Source organism: Geotrypetes seraphini, chromosome 9 (assembly GCF_902459505.1).
Source record: "Geotrypetes seraphini chromosome 9, aGeoSer1.1, whole genome shotgun sequence".
In the NCBI taxonomy this organism is placed as follows: Eukaryota; Metazoa; Chordata; class Amphibia; order Gymnophiona; family Dermophiidae; genus Geotrypetes; species Geotrypetes seraphini.
Window position 1 is genome coordinate 132,832,974 of NC_047092.1, and position 22,179 is coordinate 132,855,152.

The window sequence follows — 22,179 nt, forward strand, 5'->3', positions numbered from 1 at the left end:
ATTTCTCAAGCATGTTTATGTCCTGTTGCAAGTCTTCACAATCCTTCTGCGTCTTCACTACTCTGAATAGCTTCGTATCGTCTGCAAATTTAATCACCTCGCTCGTCTTACCAATTTCCAGGTCGTTTATAAATATGTTGAAGAGCACGGGTCTAAGCACCGAACCCTGCGGCACTCCGCTCATGATGCTTTTCCAGTCTGAGTATTGTCCATTTACCCCCACTCTCTGTTTCCTATCCGCCAACCAATATTTTAATCCATATGAGTATGTCACCCTCGATTCCATGGCTCGCACTTTTGGGGTAGTCATTCATGCGGGACCTTGTCGAATGCCTTCTAAAAATCCAGATATACAATGTAAACCGGCTCGCCCTTGTCTATCTGCCTGTTTACTCCCTCAAAGAAGTGCAACAAGTTCGTCAAGCAAGATCTCCCCTTGCTGAAGCCATGCTGGCTGGTCCTCATCAGATTGTGTCCGTCAAGGTGATCAATGATGCGGTCCTTTATCAGTGCCTCTACCATCTTTCCCGGTACCGAGGTTAGACTCACCGGTCTGTAGTTTTCCGGATCTCCTTTCAAACCTTTCTTGAAGATCGGCATAACATTCGCCACTTTCCAGTCTTCTGGAATCCTTCCCGATTTGATCGACAGATTGGCTATCAGTTGAAGCAGTTCAGCTATAGTCCCTTTCAGTTCTTTAATTACCCTCGGATGGATGCCATCTGGTCCCGGGAATTTATCATTTTTATGTCTATCAATCTGCCTGCATACCTCTTCAAGACTGACTGTCAACTCTGTCAGTTTCCCATCTTTGTTTCCAGCATATAGCCTGTCAGCTTCCGGTATGTTGTGTATATCCTCTTCGGTAAATATAGATGCAAAAAATGTTCTCAATTTGTTGGCGATGGCTTAGTCCTTCTTTAGCATGCCCTTCATTCAGTGGTCATCCAACGGCCCCACCGCTTCTTTCGCGGATCATTTCCCCTTAAAATATCGAAAGAACGGCTTGAAGTTTTTTGCCTCTTTGGCTATTTTTTCCTCATAGTCTCTTTTGGCCCCTCTTACCGCCTTATGGCACCTTCTTTGATGATGTTTGTGCTTTTTCCAGTTTTCATCCTTTTTTTACCTTTTCCATTTCTTAAACGAAGCCTTCTTGTCTCTGATCACTTCCTTCACCGCTACAATGAGCCACGCCGGTTCCTTGTTCTTTTTCCTCTTGGATCCCTTGTTGATACCTGGTATATTTAGATTTTGCTTGCTCTAGAGTTTTTACACTGCTTATCCTCTTCCCCACTATGAGTCTCATCCCTTCGTAATCCCCTTTTCGAAAGTTCAGTGCCATGGCCGTTGTTCTGGATTGATGTTTCGCACCTGTGTCCAGGTCAAAGCGGATCATATTGTGATCGCTGGTACCCAGCGTCCCCTCTACTTCTACATTTTGCGCCACTCCTCATAGTCCATTTAGAATTATATCCAGAATTGCATTACCTCTCATATTTTTCTTGACAAGTTGTTCCAGGAAGCAATCGCCTACAGCATCCAGGAACTTGGTCTCCCTATCGCAGCCGGAGGTGCCTAGGTTCCATTTTATCCCTGGATAATTGAAGTCACCCATGATAACTGCATTGCCTCCCTTGCAGCTGCGTTTAATATCGTCCGTCATCTCTCCATCAATTTCTTCAGACTGCCTTGGGGATCGGAAGTAGATGCTGATCTTCGTTTCCGTTCCATTTGTTTCCGGAATTTTTACCCACAGAGACTCTAACTTATTCTTCGTTTCTGGTGTGTTCTCTCCAGTAGACTCAATTCCCTCTTTGATTTATAGGGCAATGGCCCCACCTTTTTGACCCACTCTGTTTCTGCAGTATAGCTTGAATCCCGGTAGCAAAGTGTCTCAAACATTTTCCTCATTCCATCATGTTTCTGTGATGCCGATGATGTCAAGGTTATCTTTTTGTGCCATAGCTTCTATTTCATCCATCTTATTCCTTAGGCTCCTTGCTTTCATGTACATACACTTGTTTGCGGCCTGTTACTTTCTTGCATTTCCTTCCCTCTTGTGTCCCTTTGGATCTGTTAGGATTTCTGTCTTGCCTATGATCTGGTGAGTCATCCCCGCTATCTTCCTACACAGTATCCTCTGGGTATACCGGTTCCCGAACCATCGACTCTCTGTCGACTGTCAGCTTTCCCCTTCTTCCTAGTTTAAAAACTTCTCAATTTTTCTCTTGTTGTTGCTTGCAAGTAGCCTCGTTCCGTCTCCGCTGAAGTGGAACATAAGAACATAAGAATTGCTGCTGCTGGGTCAGACCAGTGGTCCATCGTGCCCAGCAGTCCGCTCATGTGGCGGCCCTCTGTTCAAAGACCAGCACCCTAACTGAGACTAGCCCTACCTGTGTATGTTCCGGTTCAGCAGGAACTTGTCTAACTTTGTCTTGAATCCCTGGAGGGTGTTTTCCCCTATGACAGACTCTGGAAGAGTGTTCCAGTTTTCTAACTCTCTCTGGGTGAAGAAGAACTTCCTTATGTTCATAAGGAATCTATCCCCTTTCAATTTTAGAGAGTGCCCTCTCGTTCTCCCTACCTTGGAGAGGGTGAACAACCTGTCTTTATCTACTAAGTTTATTCCCTTCAGTATCTTGAATGTTTCGATCATGTCCCCTCTCAATCTCCTCTGTTTGATGGAGAAGAGGCCCAGTTTCTCTAATCTTTCGCTGTATCACAACTCCTCCAGCTCGTTAACCATCTTATTCGCTCTTCTCTGGTCCCTTTTGAGTAGTACTGTGTCCTTCTTCATGTATGGCGACCAGTGAATTACATTACATTACATTACATTAGTGATTTCTATTCTGCCTGTGCATTGCGGTTCTAGGCGGATTACAAATTATAAGAGATCTGGACATTACCGAGAGAATTTCGTAACAAAGATTATCTAGAGAATTACATAATAGTGATACAGGGTACTTTACATGGTGTGGTAGAGGATTCAATAATAAGAATTATATAGCAGAGAATCATATGATAACAGTGATAACAGAATCAGGTGATAACAGGGTACAGTGGAGAATATCAGTATATACGGGTTACAGACGAGAAGTTACCTAACAATGACGTAAGAAGTTTGTTGGATAGTGAGGTAGATACTTATTTAGGAATAAGAATATTTTTGGAAGGAAAGGTTCTAGAGTTGACTAATGTGTTATTCAAGAGAGGGAGAGCTTGTGCGAAAGGGGAGGAGATTAGTTAGTAGGGACGTGTTTTTTTAATAGAAATGTTTTGATTTCTTTTCGAAACACTTTGATGTCTGGTGTGTTGATCATTAGTTTGGTGATGGTGGGGTCAATTTTCGCTGCCTGTGTCGCTAGAAGGCTGTCGTATAGTTTGTTACGTCAGATACCATTATGAGGGGGGAAGGTGAATAGGTTTTGAGTTCTCCTTGATCTGGATGAGTGGTAGCGGTATAGGCGGTTGTTTAGGTAACAGGGGGCAGTTCCATGGGTTACTTTAAATAGTAGACAATAGAACTTGAATTGAGTTCTTGCTTTTATTGGCAGCCAGTGTGAGTCTACATAGGCGGGGGTGATGTGGTTAAATTTGCTGAGACAGTAGATGAGTCTGATGGCTGTGTTCTGAACGGTCTGTAGTTTTTTTATCATGTTGTTTGGGCATGGTAGGTAGAGGCTGTTGCAGTAATCCAAGGTACTGAGTGTGAGGGATTATACAATGATCTTGTAGTGTTCTTTGGTAAAGAACTTTCTTATTTTTCTTAGGTTTCGCATGGTGAAGAATGCCTTCTGTATGACTTTGTGTATCTGTGTCTGCATAGTGCAGCGTCTGTCTAATTGTATTCCTAGAATTTTGAGAGTGCTCTGTATAGGATATTTGATTGCATTTACTTCCAGTTCTGTTAGTGATGGCTTTTGTTCCTTCTCTAGTAGTAGGAATTTGGTTTTCTCCGCATTCAGTTTCAGCTTATGGTTCATCATCCATTTTTCTACAGTTTCCAGTGTTGTTTTCAGGCCATTGGAGATGGGATCTTGGATGTCAAATGGGAGAATGATTGTTATGTCATCTGCGTAGCTGAAAGAAGTTATATTTAGGGCGTCTAGGGCAGTGCCTAAGGAAGCTATGAAGAGGTTGAATAGTATGGGCGATAGTGGGGATCCTTGTGGTACTCCGCAGGGGTTTGTCCAGGGGTCGGATAAAATATCTTTTGACTTAACTCTATATGATCTTGTTTGAAGGAATCCTTGGAACCAGTTGTGAACTTTACCAGTTATTCCTATGGCATCTAGTATTTGGAGAAGTATTGGATGGTCTACTAAGTCAAATGCTGCTGAAAGGTCGAGTTGGATGATTAGTAACTTGTTTCCTTTGCTGAGGTGCTGTCGGGCTATATCTAGTAAGGATACCAGTAATGTTTCTGTGCTGTGATTAGCTCTGAAACCAGATTGAGTTGGATGCAGAATGTGGTGGTCTTCTAGGTAGTTGGATAGATATTGTGCTACTAGACCCTCTATGAGTTTGATGTATAGTGGGATAGACGCGACTGGTCTATAATTTGTTGGGTTGTCTATTGGGCCTTTGGGGTCTTTTAGTATGGGGGTGATTATGATTTTGCCAAGTTCCGGAGGGAACTGACCTTCCCTGAGGGTGGTTTGCAACCATAGCGTGAGACAAGCTATGAATTTGGTGGATGCTGTAGCTAGTAGGTAAGGAGGACAGTTGTTCAAATCACAGGAAGATTTGCTGTATTTTTTGTACAACCGGTCCAGGTCTGACCATTGTGTCGTTGGGAAGTTTGTCCAGGTCCTATCTGCTGAGATGGCTTCGTCTTTTGTGGGTTTTATTAGTATCTCTTCTATGATATTTTGAGAGTTGTTGAATGTGGCTCTGATTGTGATGATTTTATTTTTGAAGTGGTCCGATAGTTGTGAAGCTGTTGGAGTCTGGGTTCCTTGGGTGGCGAGGAAGGGTTTGGTATCCGAGAGGTTTTTACAATGCTGAAAAGTTTTTTGTGTCTGGTTTTTCAGTGCCAATTAGTTTGGAGTAGTAGTCTTTTCGTTTTTCCTTCAGTATGATTTTGTATTGTTTGATTTGGGATCTCCATTCTGTTTTATTGTGGTCTTGTTTCTGTTTTTTCCATGTCCTTTCTAGTTGCCTGCAATGCCTCTTTAGGTGTAGGAGTTCGGCGTCAAACCATTTGTCTGATGGTCTGCAAATTTTGTTTTTTGTTTTTAGTGGTGCTAGTTTGTTCAAAGCGATCTCACTAATGGAACGCCATGTGTTTATGAATTCCTTGTGGTTGTGTAAGTCTAATTCTGGGTCTACTGTATCCCAGAAGGTGGGTTCGATTTTCTGTCTGGACTTGAAGCTGGTTGTGCTTGGAATAGGTTTGATGTTATTATGCACCCAGTTGATGGTGAAGGTGTACTTGTAGTGGTCGGACCATAAGGTAGGATTCCAAGAGCCGTTGGTGATGTGGATGTTTTGTGTGCTGAGGTTGGGAGATGTATAAGTGGCAATGTCAAGTTGATGGCCCTTTTCATGCGTGGGTTCAGGATTGAGTATCTGGTAAGATAGGATGTTGAGGAATGAAAGAATGTCTGCTACTTGTTTGGAGGTGTGGTCTTCTAAGTGGAGATTAATGTCTCCTAGGATCAGGTTGTGTGGGGAAGATAAGGAATTCTGGAAGATAAATTCTTCTAGTTCTTGTTTAGAGGTGTTCCATTTTCCTGGTGTGACATAGCATAGAAGGCAGTTCAGAGTTCCTGTGAGAGAACTGTCAGAGAGCTGGCAGGCAAGAAGGTCTAGGTGAGAGGTGGAGTGCTTGGTTAGGACTTTAATGTTGAGGTTGTTTTTTACAATGATTGCTAGACCTCCACCTCTTCTGTTTTCTCTGCATACTAGCTCTAGTTTGTATCCGTTTGGGCAGAATTCAATAATGCGAGGATCTGAGTCGGAAGTGAGCCAGGTTTCGGCTAGGAAGAGGCAGCCTAAATTATCTTTGATTAGTTCTGTCTTTGGGCTGATGGATCGTATATTCAAATATGCGCATGCAATTGATGTGAGTTTAGTGGGAGATTGCGTAGTGTGAGTATTGATAAGTGTTCTGGATGGTGATTGAGGTTTTTGAGAGCTAGCCTTAGTTTTTGGTGGTGGTCTTTTCCCCCAGATTGCTGGAATGTTTTCATGATTGGATGAGGGACAAGGTATCAGGGTTCTGGGGGTTTGCAGTTTCCTAATGGGTTGAAGCAGTCTGTGTGTTGTTGTGAGGATGGGTATAGAATGAGTGTGGTATCCAGCTGTTTTCCATTTGTCTATGAGAAGGGAGAGCAGTAGTAGGACTAGGCAGAATTTGGTTGTGAGTGTTGTCATTTTTTTTTTTTTTTTTTTTTTGCGTGGATAGGGGAGTTAGTTCTGGAGTTCTTTGCTCTGTTGGTGTTACCTGTCTTTTTGTAGGGCCTATGCCTGTAAGTAGGGTTCGTGTGTGAGTTTTGAGAGGATGTGTGAGTGGGTATTGAGACTTGTTCTTGGTGCTAATATATGTTTAAACAAGATAGGTCAAGCTGTCTATCAACACGTTGTCTATCAACCATTAAGTTTGTGTCTACAGTTAAATAAAACAAGGTAAGCCAACTGTTAAGTAAAACCAGCAGTTAGACTTGAGACTTGTTAGGGCAAAAAGTCTATCAATACGTTGTTTATCAACCATTAATTATAAGTCAACAGTAAAAATAAGACAATATAAACCAGTAGTTAAATATAACAATGTATATCAAGGTGTACCGGCCTTCCTGCTGGCATACGGTGCAAGAAGGCTGTGCGCCGTTGGAGGGCTCAAAATTAAGGAGACCCCGCTGGTTTGGGGGGAGGGGCGGACTGCCTCACGCTCCCCCGCAGGATCGGGCTCCTATCTCCTCTTTTCCTGCCTTCCTGCTGGCTCTCTATGCAGGAAAGGCAGTGTGTCATGGGGTAAGATCAAAGGAGACCCCGCTGGCTTTGGGGGAGGGGCGGACCGCCTCGCGCTCCCCCGTAGGATCGGGCTCCTTTCTCTTCTTTTCTTGCCTTCCTGCTGGCTCCAGGAGCAGGCAAGGCAGTGTGCCGTTACGGGCCAAATTCAAAAGGAGACCCCGCTAGCTTCGGGGGAGGGGCGGACCGCCTCGCGCTCCCCCTCAGGATCGGGCTCCTTTCTCTTCTTTTCTTGCCTTCCTGCTGGCTCCAGGAGCAGGCAAGGCAGTGTGCCGTTACGGGCCAAATTCAAAAGAAGACCCCTCTGGTTTCGGGGGAGGGGCGGACTGCCTCGCGCTCCCCCGCAGGATCGGGCTCCTTTCTCTTCTTTTCTTGCCTTCCTGCTGGCTCCAGGAGCAGGCAAGGCAGTGTGCCGTTACGAATGCAGTACTCCAGGTGAGGGCGCACCATGGCCCGGTACAGCGGCATGATAACCTTCTCAGATCTGTTCGTGATCCCCTCCTTTATCATTCCTAGCATTCTGTTTGCCCTTTTCGCCGCCGCCACACATTGCGCGCACGGCTTCATCGACTTGTCGATCATAACTCCTAAACTTCCTGAATAGCTTGCTCTTTCCCCAGAATGTTGTCCAGTTGCGCACGAAGTGGAATCCTTCTTCCTCACACCAGCGCCTCATCCACATGTTGACTGCTTGTAGCTCCATCTGCCTCTTCTCATCGGCCCTGGGTACCGGCAGGATCTCTGAGAATGCTACCCTCGGCGTTCTGGTCTTCAGCTTTCTTCCTAGCATCCGGAACTGGTCCTTCAGTCCTTCTCTGCTGTAGTTCCTGTTGCTCACATTGTTTGTCCCCACATGGATCACCACCGCCGTATCTTCCTCTTCCACGCTGTCGATGATTCTGTCAATGCGGCTCACTATGTCTTCTATCTTGGCTCCCGGTGGGCAGGTCACCAGCCGATCCTTTCTTCCTCCAGCTATGTGGCTGTCGACTTGCCTGATGGAGTCCCCCATGACGATCGTAGTCCTCTCTGTCTTCTCTTGTCTCTCCAGGTTCAGGTCCATGTCCCTGGTGTATGTCCATCTCTCCAGCCGTAGGTCCGTGTCCTCTGTGCACTTCCATCTTCCCTTTACCTGGTGTTGGCTTGCACTGGACTCGTCTTCCTGTGGGTTCCCTCTGCTGTTTCCAGGAGTTGCTGTTGTGTCACCCATTTCTTCCATATGGTTGTCCTCCATGTGGTCTTCACTCACTGTGGATGTATCTTGGCAATTCCACTGTTGCATGTGATTTTCCACGGCCTCCCTGTATGCCTCCTTGATGAACTTCTCTAACTCCCAGACTTCTTCCTCAATGGTTTCCTCTATCTTGAAGTTTTCTGCCTCTCTGTCCTCCTCCTCCACTGCTCGAAGTGCTTCTAGTTCTAGTATTCTGCCTTCCAGGAGTCTAACTTGTTTCTTCAGGCCCTCCAGTTTCTTGCATCGAGTGCATACATAAGACCGACTCCCAGAGGGGAGGTAGTCGTACATATGGCAAACGGTGAAGAAAACTGGGTAGCTCAACATCCTGCTTCTTTCTGCTGCTTCCATTGCTGTCCGCTTGTCGGTCTGCTGTCTGAAGTGGTTTCTCCCTGCTTGGTTGTTTCTTGTGTGACCTCTGTGTCTGCTGTGGTTGCCCTCTGCTCTGTTTGCTTCTGTGTCCTCTGTGTCTGCTGTGGTTGGTCTCTGCTCTTCTATGCAATGACTCGTCCCTCCTAAAGGCCCTTTGCAAAGGCACTCTCGTGTGTCGAATGGCTGAGCGCCATTGGCCCCTCCCCTTTTAAGGGGGAGCTCCGGTAGATGACATCAGGGGTGGGCAGAGCTAACTCTCGCCGCTGCCCTTGCTCTCTCCTGCCTTCTGCTTCCTGCTTCCCTTCTCTCCTGCTACCCTTCTCTCCTGCTTTTCTCCTCTGATCCTCTCCTGCTTTTCTCTTCTCCTAGCTCCTTTACATTAAACCAATTTTTTGGTAGTAGAAGGATGAACATCACCTAACGTGATAATTCAAACATATTATATAAGAAAATATTATGATTTTGTAAAATATAAATAAAAACGTAAATTCTTGAATAAAATACCATTTAAAAAAAAAAAAAAATTGTCTGACATGCTTAGATAAAAGCTGTATTTTTTTAAAAGAACTCAGGGAAAAAGGTTTGTATTGCCCAAACAAGTCAAGAAGATGAAAAAGGAATACCAGATGCCTGAATGTATGTATTATGAAACCCTAATATGAAGAATTATATTTAAGATTTAAAAAAAGGTTATGAAAATCACAGCAGGGATCACAGTATTGAACTGATAAATGAGTTTCTGTTCTTCTCTGCAAAGTATATTATCTATATCTCTACCCCTACATTTAGGCTTGATGACTTTTAACACAAAAAATTTAATTTCTCAATGCAGTGCCCTTCTTTTACCCAATGTTCAAAGGTGATGTTAAGACATGATGGCTAATACAGCTGCGGTGTTCTATCAGCCATGTCTTAACTAAGGGCTCCTTTTACTAAGGTGCGCTAGTGGTTTTAGCATGCACTTAGTGCGCACTACAATGTTGCACGCACTAAACGCTAACACCTCAATAGAGCTTGCGTTAGTATTTTTCGTTTAGCGCGCACTAAAAACACTAGCATACCTTAGTAAAGGGAGCCCTAAGTGTTTTGTCTTGCCAATATAAATCAGATTGCAAGGACACAACAATGCATAGATGGCCTGTGCAGTGTTGCAATCTGAATCATGTTTTAGTATAAATTTCCTATTTGTTTGAGGATGTATAAATTCAGTAATCTCTAGACAGTGCTTACAGACAGTGCATTTCCCACATTTGTTGCTCCGTAAATTTCAGTATCTCCTCTTCTGGATGAGGGAGCATAGAAGGTACCAGATGTTCCTTTAGATTCTTTTGTCTAGAATATGCAACTACAAGGTTTCTATTTCTAAAGTACTCGTGCCTCTCAAGTATGTACCAATTTTTTTTTATTACTTTCTGAATGTCGCTTGCCAAAAGAGAAAATTTAAGGGTGCAAACAGTATCCGGTGATACTTTGGCTCACTTTGTGTAACTGATCTCTGTGTGTAGAACACGCTCTGTTGTATCCTTATATAATACATTTACGGGAATACCCTCTACTCTTAAACCTATTGTAAAGACCCACTGATTGACATCCAAAATCATCATTCTCTGAAAAATTCTTCAGAGTGATTATGAAAACTCATAAAACGTAGAAAAGCATTTCTATCAGTGGGTTTCCTGTACAAGGTAGTGGTAAAATGATAGGTCCCTTTTCTAATAACCAAATTGAGGAAGGGAATTGTCAAAAAATCATGTTGCATTTTAAATGAAAGATTTAGATTGCAACTATTGAGCCAAGACATGACGTTATCCAAAGTATCTAGGTCTCCTTTCCATAGTAGAAAAAAATATCATCTATATATCTTTTATAGAACCTAATGTTCTCTTTATAGGAATGATCTTCCAAAAAACGTTTTTTCTAAATTGGCCACATACAAGTTGGCAATGTCGGGTGTCATGGAAGCACTCATGGTGGTACCCTTTATTTGTTGGTATATCTTATTTTGAAAAATGAAGTAACTTTTACTTAAGGCAATCACCGCAAGAGTAATAACAAATCGATTAGGAAATCCTGTGATATGATGTTCTATGTCTAAGAGTACTCTCTATAATAACCAATGAGTCTAGTTGGGGAATATTTGTGTAAAGGGACTCTATATCCAAAGTAACTAACAGGTACGTTAGATAGATTGTGAGCCCACCGGGACAGATAGGGAAAATGCTTGAGTACCTGATTGTAAAACCGCTTAGAAAACCTTGATAGGCGGTATATAAAATCCTAATAAACTTAAACTTAAACTTAAAACTTAACTTAACTTAAACTTAAACTTAACTAAGTGTGTATCAGAAAGGTCGCCATCAAATTCATTCAAAAGATTAATAAAGTGTGCTGAGTCCCTACCATAAGATGAGATCCGAGGAATATATGGTCATAAGAAAAAGTCTACAAAAATAGATAACAGTTCAACCTACATCTACTAGAGACAACTTACTAGAGACAACCTACATCTACCAGGTGACAACCTAGGTCTACCAAATGAATTCAGAATGGACTTGTGAATTTTTGGTAAAGTGTAAATAGTGGGAATGACTGGCGCTTTTGTTATTTGTGAGATAACCAGCTGCAAATGCACTGAAGAACTTCTGATATTTCTTCTTTTAAGGTCTCTGTGGGATCATTTATTAAAGGATTATAGTATCCTCTATTGTTTACTTGACGTTCAATTTCTTGGATGTAATCTGTTCTGTTTTGTATGACAATACTGCTGCCCTTGTCAGCTGGTTTAATTACGATGTAAAAGGTGATAGGCTCAGGAATAATCTAAGGAAATACTTTTTTACATAAATGGTGGCAGATGAGTGGAACAGTTTCCCGGTAGAGGTGGTCGAGACAGAGACTGTGTCTGATTTCAAGAAAGCCTGGGATAAGTATGTGCGATATCTTAGAGAAAGGAAGAGATAATGGTACTGCAGGATGGGCAGACTGGATAGGCCATTTGACCTTTATCTGCCATCATGTTTTTATGTTTCTAACTTTCTGTTTTTGTTAAATTATAAAACATTAGTTTCTTGGAATGTTCTTATTTGGCAATATCACATTCCACACAGGATGAGAAACTGTGTATCAGTGGATCAACCACTTCTGGTGGGATCCATTGAGAAGGTTTCATTACCACTGAAGTGTCTATGTAATTCTGTGTAGAACTTGAAAATGATTGTATAATACGAAGTTTTTGAGTAAATTTAAACAGATTTACTATGGTCTGAAAAGGATTGTATTTAACAGAGGGGACAAAAGAAAGACCTTTCTTCAGGATGTCTGTCTCTGTCTGTGTAAGGACTATATCAGAGATATTAATAATTGGTATATCTAATGTAGATGTAGAACAGCTTGTGTAGTTACTTGCACAATAGTGTCTATTGCCAACTGTATTTCCAAAGTGGATGCCTGTAATTGTGAGAGACGTGCTGAGCACGGCCTCTGTTCCTCCCTCTGACGTGGCCCCTGCCCTTAGAGTAATATCTGTTTGTCAATGGTGGATAATATTGAGAATGGGATTGTATAGGGTGATTGCATGAGGTAAAACTTATAGTTTATAAATCTTTCCTTTAACTGTTAAAGGAAAGATTTTAAAAAATAGAGTTTTACCTCATTTCTGTAATAAGACATTAACTATTTTTTCTGCGGCCCTCACAGTTAAAGTTTAACATCTTTCCTTTCTCAAAACTGACACATTCCAATCACTATATTGAAAATAAAATCATTTTCCCTACCTTTGTTGTCTGGTGACTTCATTTTTCTGTGCTTTTAATTATGTTTCCAGTGCCTTCTTGTCCTTTGACTGTTTTTCTCCCCGTCTTTACTTTCTGCCTTGCATCTATCTTTGGCATTAATTTAACATTCAATTTTTCTGCGTTCTTCTCAAAATCTACTTTTCCATGTCTTACCTTCCTATCTCTCTCACCTTCCCTCCCTATTTCCACGGTCTAACATCTATCTCCTTTCTTTCTCTCCCTCCAGTAGCTTAGCAAGGGGAGGATGGGGGGCGGTCCGCCCCAGGTGCAAGCCCTGACATCAGAGGAGGGGCGGGCCGCGGCGGAGGAAGCAGCTCCGAAGCAGCGCAGGGATCGCTGGCATCGCGATCCCGCTGCGGGTTGCTTCGTAGGTAGTGCGGGGAGGCAAGAGGGGTGAGCAGTCCTTCGGGGTGGGTCGGGACATCAGGCCTTCAGGGTAGGGCGGGCAGGCAGGCAGGCAGGCCTTCAAGGGGGAGGAGGTGACAGGCAGGCAGCCTTCAAGGTGGGGGGTGACAGGCAGGCAGGCCTTCAAGGGGGAGGGGTGGTGACAGGCAGGCAGGCCTTCAAGGGGGAGGGGTGGTGACAAGCAGGCAGACCTTCAAGGGGGAGGGGGGGTGACAGGCAGGCAGGCCTTCAAGGGGGGGACAAGCAGGCCTTCAAGGGGGGGGACAGTGCTTCGGGGGGTGCAGGCCTTCAAGGGGGGGATAGGCCTTCAAGGGGATCAGGCAGGCAGGCCTTAAGGGGGGGGGGGACAGGCAGGCAGGCCTTGGGGGGGCAGGCATTCGGAGGGGGGTAGGCCTTCGGGGGGGTGCAGGCCTTCAGGGTTGGGATGCAGACCTTTAAGGGGGTGGGACAAGCCTTCAGGGAGGGGGGCCCTGATGTAGAAATACACGGAGGGAATGGGGGGGTTCAAAGAGACGCGCATATGCCGGACTTTGGGTGGGAAGAAATAATGGGTCTGAAAATAGAGAAGAGGGAGAGAGATGATGGACCATGGTTTTTAGAGAGGGAAGGAACAGAAAGGGAGAGAAGTAGGACACAAGGGATGGTGTGGAGGGGGGATAGAGATACTGGATAGGAGGATAGTTGGGAAAAGAAAGGGAGAGATGGTGGACCCTGGGGTGGTGGGGAAGGAGGGAGAGATGCTGGATGAAAGGGTAGTTAAGAAAAGATGGATCTGTGGAGGGAGACGAAAAAAGGACAGGTGCCAGGCCTCCTGGGGATGGAAGGGAAACGGGGAGGACAGAGATGGCAGATGGATGGTTAGCATGCAGAAAGAAGAAAGAAGGAGACCCTGGCAAGCAAATTATCAGAAGACAACCAGAGCTTTGAACCAACAAGATTTGAAAAATAACAGCAGCAGCAGCATTCCCCCCTTCCCTGTGCAGCAGCAGCATTTCTCTTTCCCCCCTCCCCCCATGCAGCAGTAGCATTTCTCTTCCCCCTCCCTCCCTCCCTCCTTCCCTGGACGCGATGATCGAGTGTTGACTCCCTTGCTGTGGTCTTTTTTCTATTCAAAGCCGCGGGTAGCGGTTCCTCACACAATGTGCGCCTACATCGGAAGCCTTCTTTCTGATGTCATGACATCAGAGTGGCTTCCGACATAGGCGCGAGAAGCCGCCAGCTGCGGCTTTGAATGGAAAAAATACTGCAGCAAGGGGGCTGACATTTGATCATTGCATCCAGACCGCAGGCCTCAGAATAGTACCTGGGGTACCACATGCGGTCTGCGGGCCACAAGTTTGATACCGCTGCTCTAAGGGGTAGTGCAGTGAATGTCACATTAAAAAGTCTCAGGTACACAATACATAACAAGTCCCAGGTACACATGTCACTATAACCTGCTTATTTGTATGATGTGCCCTCCAAAACCCACCTAAATCTTACTGTAGCATCCCTTAAACCTTTATATAGTGTAAATCTCCACATATAAATAGTGGCTTTCAGAAATCAGTTTTACACATACTACAATATGTATGTGTAAATGCTTCCCATCTGTTTCTGAATACAATTCAATCTCCTCTTACTGATCTACAAATGCACTCATTCAGCTGCCCCTGATTATCTTTCTTCACTTATCTCCCCCTATGTTCCCTCCCCCATGAGCTCTGCTCAGCTGGTAAGTTCCTTCTATCTGTGCCCTTCTCTTCCTCTGCCATTCCTCCCACCTTGCTGCACTGTATGCTTGGAACAAGCTGCCCAAATCGGTTCATAGTCAGTGGCGCACAAGACACCAGCGCGCCGACAATCCAGCGCTGACAATTCGGTGCAAGGAAAGAAGCGCGCGGGGGAAAAACAAATTTTTAAAGAGCTCCGACAGTGGGTGTGGGGGGAACCCCCCACTCTAATGCATAGTGTTCGCGCCGCCGTTGCGCAGGGATGTGGGGGGAACTTTTCCCCCCCCAAAATTGGAAAAAGTTCTGTTTTCTCTATAATAGAGGGTTCCACCCCCCCCTACTTTATTGCATAGTGTTTGCGCTGCTGTTGGAGGGGGGTTCAGGGGGTTGGAACCCTCCATTATAGAGAAAACAGAACCATTTTCTCTATAATGTGGGGGGTTTCATCCCCTACACCCCTGCGCAACGGCGGCGCAAACACTATGCATTAGAGTGGGGGGTTCCCCCCACTCCCCCCGTCGAGCTCTTTAAAAATTACTTTTTCCCCGTGTGCTTCTGTCCTTGCGCCGAATTGTCAGCGCTGGATTGTCGGCACGCTGGCGCGCAATTATCCCATCACCGCCCAAATCCCTATCGCGAGCTCCATCTTTGGGAGTATTCAAGGCCCAGTTAAAAGCTCACCTCTTTGAGACTGCTTTCAACTCCTAACTTCTCACCTTAGATTCTGCATCCCGAACCCTATATGTCATGTCTGTCTGTCCAGGTTAGATTGTAAGCTCTGCAGAGAATTGACCGTCTATTAAATGTTAAAATGTACAGTGCTGCGTACACTTTTCAGCACTCTATAAGTGATAAATAGTAGTAGTAGTACCAACTTGTACACTACAGCAATTGCCCTTATGCCTGCAGGTATCATCTTTATGTACGGTAGGTAGAGAAGGTTTTGGAGGGCTCACCATACAATATAAGCAGGTTATAGTGACCTGGGACTTTTTATGTGATGTTCATTGCAGTACTCCTTAGAGTGCTCCTCTGATTTGCTGCGCTGTGTCTGTGTGGTCATCTGAAGCTGTAATACTGGCTTGAGTGTACTGTTTCTTTTACATCTTTGGGTGGTGTGAAGGGGTTGGTGGCCATTGGGGGAGTAAGGGAGCTTATGCCTTAATCCCTTCAGTATTCATCTGGTCAGTTTGGGCATCTTTTTGATCCTTATTTGTTTTTAAAACAAGTCTAGCCCCAAGGCCCTGATTCTCCAAAGTGCATCCCGATTTAAGGCGTCCTACAGCTGTCTAATCAGCCAATCGGGATGCATGTTTTTTAAAAAAAATGCTCCCCAGGCAAGCCTGAAGGCGCTTCCGGGAGCCTAGGGAGACCCGCAAGATGCCTAAGCTCGTCTAAGGGCCTTAGGCGGGCCTTAGGCTGAACCTAGGCGGCCCTACGAGTCTCCCTAGTAGAGGAGAAGCTTAAAATGTAGGCCAGCAAAATGCTGGCCTACATTGTAAGTAGACGCGGCCGCTATACTTATCGCGGCAAGGGATCTCTCTGCCGCTATAAGTATAGCGGGCCACGGTCCCCTGACCAGGAGGGTGCCCAAACCCTCTGCCCGAAGACGCACCCCCCCCGACACTACCGACCGCCCCCCCCCGACACTACTGACCGCCCCCCCCCCGACATTACCGATCTCCCCTCCCCGACAATATCGATAGCTGGCAAGAGGGTGCCCAATCCCTCCTGCCCGAAGATGCACCCCCCTGACACTACCAACCGCCCCCCCCGACACTAACGACCGCCCCCCCCCGACATTACTAATCCCCCCCGACAATATCGATAGCTGGCAAGAGGGTGCCCAATCCCTCCTGCCCGAAGATGCACCCCCCCTGACACTACCAACCGCCCCCCCGACACTAACGACCGCCCCCCCGACATTACCAATCCCCCCCGACAATATCGATAGCTGGCAGGAGGGTGCCCAATCCCTCCTGCCCGAAGACGCACCCCCCCCCGGCGCTAACAACCCCCAAACCTCCACTCCACCAAACCTGTTCTTAGATGGGTCTTGCACGTCTTGAGCCGGCAGGCACGCCTTGTCGAAATGAAGCGGGCCCGCCCCTTCCCGGCCCATCCCGCCGAAGGCTAAGGCCTGATTGACCCAGGCTCTAGAAGCCTGGACCAATCAGGCCTTAGGCATAGCAGGTCCGCCCATCCCCACTTAATCTAAGGCCTGATTGGCTTCGGCGGGATGGGCCGGGAAGGGGCGGGCCCGCTTCATTTCGTCGAGGCGTGTCTGCCGGCTCAAGACGTGCAAGACCCATCTAAGAACAGGTTTGGTGGAGTGGAGGTTTGGGGGTTGTTAGCGCCGGGGGGGGGTGCGTCTTCGGGCAGGAGGGATTGGGCACCCTCCTGCCAGCTATCGATATTGTCGGGGGGGGAGATCGGTAATGTCGGGGGGGCGGTCGGTAGTGTCGGGGGGGTGCATCTTCGGGCAGAGGGTTTGGGCACCCTCCGGTTCAGGGGGCCGCGGCCCGCTATACTTATAGCAGCAGAGAGATCCCTTGCGATAAGTGTAGCGGGCCGTGTCTAATCTAACCCGTTTCTCTAACCCGCATCTGTAACATGGACGCCGGTTACAGAATCGGGGTTTAGTTTAGGCCGATTCTGAATAGGACGCCTCTCCCGGGCGTCCTATTCAGAATCAGGGCCTAGGTGTCTTGCGGGCCTCGCCTTCAATATAGGCGGCCTGCCTGGGGAGCATTTTTTTTAAAAAACGTGCATCCCGATTGGCTGATTAGACAGCTGTAGGACGCCTACAGCTGCCTAAAATCGGGACGCACTTTTAGAGAATCAGGCCCCAAATGTCTAAATGGTGCCCTGGATGTTTTGTCAAACGTTTGATTATCTCTGCAGAAAATAAAAATCCTAAGCCCGCTCTAACCCCACCAAAACACGCCTCTAGCACACCCCCTTAAGATTTAGACACACAGGAGCAAATGTTTAGAAATTCAGTTTCAAAAATGGCCACTTGGATGTTTTGACTAGTAAGACATCCAAGTGCCATTTTATGCCGTCTTTTGGACAACTATCTTTTTTTATAATGAGCCCCTTATTTTAAACAGCTGTACTACCAAACTAATCTTTCAGATAATTATTTATTTATTTATTTATTTTATTCATTTATTTAAAAAGCTGATAGCCCGCCTAAACCTAAGCAGATACCAAAAATCCATATACAATTTAATATTAAACAACAACAACAATACAATATCAAATGACAGTAAAACATACAACCTCTCACTATAGACCCTTTTAATATCTCAGAAAAGTGCTTCCACAAAAAGAAAGGTCTTTAAAAGCTTCATAAATGTGTGCATATCATTGATCACTCTCAACTGTCCAACCAAATTATTCCAAAATGACACCCCTGCAACCGAAATAGCACTTTTCCTAGTCAGTAGCTTAGTAAGAGTGAGCGGCACCCTCCCCCGGTCCCCCCCCACCACACGCATACCCACTTCCCTTTCCCCAAACCTTTTTAACTTCTCTGGCATGAGAAGCATGCCCACTTCGGTGTTGGCTCACCTTTTGACATCACCTCCTAAGTGCGGGTCGCAGAAGTGACATTAGAGAGAGCGCTGATGTTGACGCGGGCAGCAACCTCACGCAGGGGAAATAAAAAAGGTATGGGGAAAGGCAAGGGGAGCATGTGTGCAGCAAGGAGAGGAGGGAGGACAGAGAGGAGGAGGGTGCCATGCCCTTAGGAAGACCGCGCTCGGCGTGGATCGCCCTTGCCGACCCCCCTTACTACGCCACTGTTCCTAGTACAAGCATATTCCACTTTTTGAAGTTCATCAACAGATAAGCATATAGCCATCTCTGATCTCAAAGATCAACATGGTTGATACACTGTCAAGACATTTAACAAATACCATGGAACTCCCCGATGAATGGCTTAGAAAATCAGTACCACACTTTGAATGTTATATGAGCTTTAACTGGAAGCCAATATAATTGACTTAACAGAAGAGTGACATGTTCAACTTTCTCCCACCACAAATTAAACATGGTAGATAGCTAGTCTTATATGTTTAGTGGTAATACAAGAAAAATAGATTTTGACCTTCCAAGACAATTCTGAATGAAATAGAACTCTAAAGTATAGAATATATTTATTTCTCTGAATATGTAAAATCCAAATATAATAAATCTCAGGGCTCAAAGCCAGCAAGTAACAGATATATAGAACTTTTTTCTCCAATTATTTTATTTGCCATTATAAAATGACTTTCCAGTTCTTATAATTTTTGGCTTTCAGTTTTTTAATGCTAGGGTTCTCAATGCAGTCAGGTCACACCAAACCAGTCAGTTTTCAGGATATCCACAAGAAGTATAGATGAGGGAAATCTGCATGTACTGTATTCAAATCTATTTCATACATACCCCTCATGGATATCTTGAAAGCCTGACTGTCTGATATGTCCCACGGATTGGGGTTAAAAATTGCAACCTTATGGCAATGTGACAAATTAATAGGGATGTGTATGCAGTTTCCAGTTTCATTTAGGAAAATTTTATGCGCATACAGAATGTACACTGAATCAAATTTATGTGTATAATACATTTGAATTAATGCATATAAAGTTGATTTACATGTATTAAACATTGTTTACATGCCCTGCTTTCTAAAATGAATGCCTGTAGATTAGCCAAAAATCAAAGCAATTTTTTTCCATACACAACCTATGAATAAATTTGATATTGCTATAGATGAATTGTATTTTATTCTTCTTTTAGGAGTCTTCTATGACAGCAATATAGCAGATTAACTGATGCAAAAGAAGTCAGGCTAAGTTAGAGCAAAAAATTTATGAGTCTCCTGGAGAACTGCTGCATGTACTGTAAATAGATTCTAAACAACATAACATAATTTTCAGTTAATGTGTGAGGTTATTGTACCTTCTTTTAGAGTTCAGAGTTGTAGTACGTGATTCAGCGAGGGGATAATTTTCAGAAGCTCCCCCAGTTTGCATCACAGAGTCTTGAGAGGACTTTATTACCATCTTATCCAGTTGTCCACATACCTTATCTGCCTATAAGACACACAATAAAAAACACTGTTAGCACCGTTGCTGTATTGGAATAAAAACAAATGAGACTTTTTCAGGGTAATTCTCATTACCCATAATAGGGTGTTTACTTAAAATGGTAAAGTACATAATTATTTTGTGGTATTTTAAGGGCACTTTGCTAAGCTGTGCTAGGGAGAAATACTTGAGTACCTGAATGTAAACTGCTTAGGCTATATGCAGTGTATAAATATTAACATAAATAAATAAATGGGCATAGCACATCCTTAAGAGCGCCTTTCCCATGTGATAAGCCCATTTCAAGTGCAGCTGTTAAAAAGGGATTTTATCTATTTCATGCATTTCTGGCTATGCACTCATATTAGCATAAATGTTTAACCATTAAAAAAAATATTAATGCTGGAGCACTTAGGCCCGGATTCTGTATAGGCGGGAGGAGCCTTAGGCGCCTGGACCAATCAGGCCCTAGGATCCTGTGGATTGGGCAGGGGAGGGGTGGGCCTGCCTCATTTGGACGGAGGCGGCTCAGATTCTGTATAGGACGCCAGTATGGGCATCTTATACAGAATCGGGCCTACACCTGCCCAAAGTTAACCCGATTCTGTAACCGACGTCCATGTTGCAGACGCCGGTTACAGAATCGGGTTTAACATGCCCAACTCCCCTCCCCGGACCCCACCAATGGCCCCCCCCCTAAGATCGCCGGCATTAGAGTGCCCAAACCCTCCTGCTGGCCCCCCCAACGACTCCCCCTAAGATCGCCGGCAGGAGGGTGCCCAACCCCTCCTGCCGGACCCCCCCAATGAACCCCCCTCCACCCCGGAACCCCCCCTTAGTATTACTTTCCAAATTGGACCGGACAGCAACTCGCACGTCCGGGCAGCAGGCCCGCCTCCATCCAAATGAGGCGGGCCTGCCCCTCCCCTGCCAACCTACAGGATCCTAGGGCAAAAGTAACACAGAACTCTTTAGCACATCCTGCATTAGGCCATTTTTCCTGTATTAGGAATGCAACTTAGTAAAAGAGCCCCTTAATCATTTCTATGTGGATACAACTAGGTGTAAAATATGAAACATGATATGATGGTGCATATTTTGCCAGTGGGCATGCTCAGGAATGGAGTTTGGGTGGAACATGGATGGAATGCACCAATATGAACTTAGATTACAAAACACTATGAGGCCCTTTTACTAAGCTGCAGTAAGCACTAATATGTGCTTACCATTAGTTAAATTTCACTATTTTGGGATGCAGGTTAGTTTTGGAATCAGTGCATGCTATTCACATGCTACAAACTAGGCTTTATTTTTTTTAGTGCGGCGATGTGTTTAGAAGCGGAGAACAGACATGCCCTGCGCTGATTGGTTAGTGCAGCTATATCACCATGTTATAAACCGATTAATAATAATAATAATAACAGTTTATATACCGCAATACCGTTAATTTCTATGCGGTTTACAAAAGATTAGTGGAGTACAAGTTGAGTTGACGTACAAGTTGAGTTAACTTAAGGGATGTGGGAACAATGGGGAGAAAGGGCAAGAGAGGGGAAAGAGGGAAGTGGGTCACACAGGGTTAGTGCATGAGCCTTTACTGCCTAGTAAATAGGTGGAGGTAAGGGCTCACACATTAATGGTCATGCAGGAATTGGGAAATTAGCAGTAATAGGAAATGTGGGGAATGTGGCCAGTTTACAGCCACATTAAAAGTGGCCTCAACATGAAGGAAGCCCATGGGCTAAAAGTAGCACAGGCCACATTTTAGCATAGCTTAGTAAAACGGCCCCTATAATTTATGGCCCAACACTGAATTTCCAGGCTTAACACTAGTGGCAGTCAGCCAAACACTGATCATCACCAGCTGAATATCAGGCCCAACATCAGGAAATATTTCTTTGGGGAATATAGGTGGTGGATGTTTGGAATGCCCTCCCAGTGCAGATATGAGAAAAGCAAAGATGGAATTCAAAGTACCTTAAAACACACAAAAAAAACCCAGAAGATTTCCATTTAAAGCAAAAGTTAAAGGACTTTCACACTATAAATAAAATCAATCAGGAAGGAGGCAAAACAGCAAGAAGTAGCTGTTACAATGCTAACCAAGGGGGACACAGCCTCCATGGAATAACAGTTACAACCCTAACATTTTTACTGAGAGATCAGTTAAAGTTCTCATAGGATCTAGGCCAGGGGTAGGGAACTCCGGTCCTCGAGAGCCGTATTCCAGTCAGGTTTTCAGGATTTCCCCAATGAATATGCATGAGATCTATTTGCATGCACTGCTTTCAATGCATATTCACTGAGAAAATCCTGAAACCCCGACTGGAATACGGCTCTCGAGGACCAGAGTTCCCTACCCCTGATCTAGGCAATATGATCATGTCACCCCTTTATTACTTGAGGAGCACTGGCTGCTGGTGATTTACAGCAATATTCCCAAGTCAGGATTCCCAAGGATAGGAAAGGGGAGCACCACCGTAGGTAGCTGTCATACTGTGTGTAATGCACAGCTACCACACTTTAATAAAAGGGCACCTTAGATACTTGTTTCTAGCTGAAAATATTCGTACATTTAGAGACCTAGAACTTACTACCCTAATGTTACTTCT

At 44.9% G+C, this 22,179-nt stretch overlaps 1 protein-coding gene across 1 annotated transcript in view; it reads right to left on the minus strand.

The window, feature by feature from the left end:
* LOC117366433 (glypican-5-like) overlaps positions 1-22,179 on the minus strand; it is a 944,740-nt gene that overhangs the window by 663,306 nt on the left and 259,255 nt on the right. The window contains exon 4 of the mRNA XM_033957771.1: positions 19,440-19,573. Coding sequence (XP_033813662.1) covers positions 19,440-19,573 — 134 coding nt within the window. The remainder of the gene's footprint in view (positions 1-19,439; positions 19,574-22,179) is intronic.